The 4104-nt window shown below is 38.4% G+C and overlaps 1 protein-coding gene across 1 annotated transcript; it reads left to right on the top strand.

Moving 5' to 3' along the window:
- The first annotated feature begins 259 nt into the window (after positions 1 to 259).
- Positions 260 to 2027, top strand: LOC107586178 (fibroblast growth factor 18-like). Its single transcript, XM_016273449.1, has 3 exons — positions 260 to 269; positions 362 to 468; positions 1174 to 2027. Exons 1-3 carry the CDS (start codon positions 260 to 262, stop codon positions 1456 to 1458), a joined length of 402 nt encoding a protein of 133 aa, XP_016128935.1. The 3' UTR covers positions 1459 to 2027.
- Positions 2028 to 4104: the final 2077 nt, after the last annotated feature.

Raw genomic sequence — 4104 nt, 5'->3', positions numbered from 1 at the left:
ATATATATAAATAATCTTTAAGTCTAGAAATAAGGAATTTATAATAAATACAACAATTAACAATTTATATTTATTAACAATTTATTTATATTAATCATGTTATGTCCTCTTTTGAAGTCACTTCGGACAAAATTTTCAGCTAAATGAATAAGTGTAAATGTATATTAAATTATACAATCTGCTAGGATTAACACACTTCTATACTACAACCTGAAGTTAAAAAATCATCTGCCAACGATAGTTGTCTTGCTAAACTCTAATGCTAAACTGTAATTTCTATGACAGTGCATCGAATGCATTTCAGTGTCAGTTATGTTCATTTATATTCCTGTATGTTTGTGTTTTTGTGTTTCTTCACAAGCCCAGCTCGTGGTGGAGGCCGACACCTTTGGGAGTCAAGTGAGAATAAGAGGGAAAGAAATGAACTACTACTTGTGCATGAACCGTAAGGGGAAGCTTGTGGGCAAGGTGAGTTACTGAAAAATGGCTGTACTTGATATTGTAGGGCCTGCATCCTTTAAATCATTCACACTCTGAAGAGCTGTTCACACACTGATTTGAAACAAGCTGAGGTCACTTGTCAGTGTGAAACCCCCATAAAACGCACATCTTTGTTGGACTCTTGATGAAAAAGCTGGCAATAACGAGCTTGTTTCATAAAAATTCCAGTGAGATCAAAATTTAAGTAAGCTTATTTTTGCAAAATGAATTTTTTAGAATAGATTATGGACCAAATATAGCGATATATCTGGAGATACACTAACCAGCCACTTTGTTAGGTAGGCTACACCTTGCTAGTACCGGGTTGGACTCATTTTTGCCTTCAGAACTACCTTAATTCTTTGTGGCATAGATTCAACAAGGATCAAGTAAACAGTGTGAGATGATTTGAACTTTGTGACATAGCACACAAATCCACAAAGAGCAGCCCATCTGGCACCAACAACCACCTCACATACACAGTCACATAAATCACCTTTCTTCCCCATTCTGATGGTCGGTTTGAACATCAGCACATTGTCTTGACCATGTCTACATGCCTAAATGCAGTTGCTGCCTTAATGAGCAGTTAATGAGCAGTTGAACAGGTGTACCTAATAAAGTGGCCGGTGAGTGTATATTAAACATGGCTCTTTTTTTTTTAAAGAAAATGCATACGTTCTTCCATTCCAGAAAGACAGCAACGTAAACGGAGGCTGCATTTTCATCGAGATAATGCTTGAGAATAACTACACCGCATGGATGTCAGCGCGCTACGTGGGCTGGTACATTGGCTTCACCAAAAGGGGCCGACCTCGCAGAGGTCCGAACACGTTACCCAACCAGCGAGACGTGCATTTCATGAAACGCTTCCCTCCAGGAGAGCAGCCCGACCTGCAGACCTGCAGCTTTACCACGGTCAGCAAGAGGAGCAAAAGAGTCCAGCAGACCTCCACCTCTCCTCCACCACTCCAATAATACAACAGACACTGGCTGTTGTGCAAAGATCACTTCTTACAGAGGATCTAGAGAGACGCTTTTCCTTAAAACGCAAGTAGGTTAGGCTTTAGGACCGACCTCTCGGTAGAAGTCACAGTCGAAGGACAGAGTTGCTTAAACATTGTGTAATCATGCAAATATTGCCAAAGACTCCTGGGCAAGTGTCCAGTCTCTAAACCCTGACAACAAGGGGACCAAGCACTTCAGAGGCAAAATAATTCCCCTCTAATGTCCAGTGCCACAGCTTTGATTTGTCCCACCATAAAAGAGCAAAGACTTGCGTTGAGTTGTATGGCTGGAAAACTGGTAAGTGCGCGGCATAATGTGCATTAGCTGAGACTTGGCGACTTGGATGCTTATGACCAAAAGGGCGATTAAAGGACCTGCTTTGTGAACTTATCAAATGTCAACCTTGGTCCTATAAGAGCCATGAGATTGTAAACAAGAACTAAAGTCATTCAGAATGTATTTGTCAAGAAAATCCTATTAGACCTTCTGGTGAAGGTGTAGTTTGTTTGTTTTTTTGCCTCAGATACTTCACATTTCACCAGGAGCAGCGAGAGTCTTTCATATTATTCCAATGAAAAAGTTATATTTAAAGGGAGTGATATACACTACCGTTCATAAGTTTGGGGTTGGTAAGATTTTTAAATGTTTTTGAAAGATGCTCAAAAATACAGAAAAAAAGGAAATATTGTTAAACAATTACAATTTACAGTAACTTTTCTATCTTAATATATTTTAAAATGTAATTTATTTCTGTGATGCAAAGCTGAATTTTCAGCAGCCATTCTTCCAGTCTCTAGTGTCACACGATCCTTCAGAAATCATTCTAATATGCTGATTTCTTGTTCAAGAAACATTTCTTATTGCTATCTATGTTGAAAACAGTTGTGCTGGTCCATATTTTTGTGGAAATCAAAAGTACGAAAGTACAGTATAACGGTCTTTAATATCACGATTGATCAATTCAATGCATCTTTGCTGAAGAAAAGTTCTTTCTTGAAGAAAAAAAATTGTAATGAACGGTAACATTTGAACGGTAGTGTAAATATAATTTAACAGCACAGAATGCCAAATTAAATATTCTGACCACTAATAAGACGGTAAAATCCCCCACAATCCACAAAAGAATGTATGAAAAAGGGGCCTATAAAAGACAACATTTGTGAGCAAACACTGATCTGCACTGATGTTCATGGCTGTTTTAAAACAAAATATCCATTACTGGTCCCAACATGAGTTGATTTTCACTCTAGAGAGTTAAATGTATCAGAGGAGTTATTTGAACTGACCCCGGAGCTTCCAGCGCTGCAAGTGTTGTAATGCTAAATGTTGCAAATTACTGTCCCAAAACCACTTGGGGCTGGTGAAGTCTTGAGAGATGAAATATTTTGATACCATTCATACTATTAAAATATTTATTTTGTGGATGCATTGATCAGTGGGTTTTATCTGTTCCATGACACCTTTACCCTGAACATTGGTGTATTTTGGGGTCCAAACTCTTCTGTGCTCTCTAGCAGTTTTATTGCCACCTGGTGGACCCAGAGGGTATAAACTACAGCCCTAAAATGCACACTTGCAGACTGTATAATAAAGGCTAGCACTAGTGTAACTATCATAAGAGTTCCAAACAATACGAAAGCTAAACAATAAGAAGAACAAAACCGAGAAGTTTTCTCAAAAGTAAACCTGTATAAGGGGTTTTGAGATTTTGTCTGTACTCTAGACATCTACTGCATTCCAGATCACCCATATTGGGCAGTAGTCGCCTCTCTCTCCCCCGTCTGAAGACTGACTTTGATCCTCCCTCTTTATAATGTCTCCATCTCTCTCACATCCACCCTTATGTCTCACAATCTGACAGCAGCCTGCCATAATTCAGTCTAATGCCTTATTTCAATGGAATTCCATTCTGAAGTTTGCACAGAACGGAACTGTGATTCTTGAGATTTCAGACAAAAATATTGCTCTGCATTCAAACATTTTTTGAATTGCTACAGCTCTGAAATGATTTACCCAAACTGGGCTCGTATTGTGGATGTTGCCATGGTGGCGTTCATAAGGAAAGCTGAAATCAAATAAGACGAAAATGACAGTACTGCCAATTTCCACATATTCGGAGCAGGAGGTAAACTTAAATATTTGAACAGCAGCCCTGCGATTTCTGGAGGTCTGGGCAGGCGCTGCGGCAGGTTACTGAAATCTGGGCCTGACGGAAAGCCTTTATCTCAAAAGGGCGAATCATGCGTACAAACACACACACACACGAAAAACACAAGGCGATTGTGCAAGCTTCTTAACACTCCTTCACAGTCAAGTACTTTATTCTTATTAATAACGCTTTTTTTTTTTTTTCTTTAAAAAAATCTTTGCAATATACAACACCATTTTAGACGAGACAATTCTGTTTACAACTAAATTCAGATCAGTTATGGGTCATTCAGAACCTAGACGAGCAGACAGTGAAAAGGGGAACGAGACGGACAGAGCTAAAAAGGAGTCAAAAAACTACAATTATTCATACAATTTCACAAGAAAAGAAAATATGAAGTCAATTTCCCAACTAAAAAAAAAAAAAAAAAAAAAAGGGGGGGAAAAGAAAAAAAAAAAAAAAAAAAA

The sequence above is a fragment of the Sinocyclocheilus grahami genome, unplaced genomic scaffold (genome assembly GCF_001515645.1).
Source record: "Sinocyclocheilus grahami isolate Dianchi unplaced genomic scaffold, SAMN03320097.WGS_v1.1 scaffold78.1, whole genome shotgun sequence".
Taxonomy (NCBI): Eukaryota; Metazoa; Chordata; class Actinopteri; order Cypriniformes; family Cyprinidae; genus Sinocyclocheilus; species Sinocyclocheilus grahami.
This window is presented reverse-complemented; position numbering and strand designations above follow the sequence as displayed.

Bases quoted from the DNA above. Each gene is read 5' to 3' on its own strand.
- LOC107586178 (XM_016273449.1), top strand. The intron at 469-1,173 runs GTGAGTTACTGA...CTTCCATTCCAG, and splicing joins AGGGGAAGCTTGTGGGCAAG to AAAGACAGCAACGTAAACGG.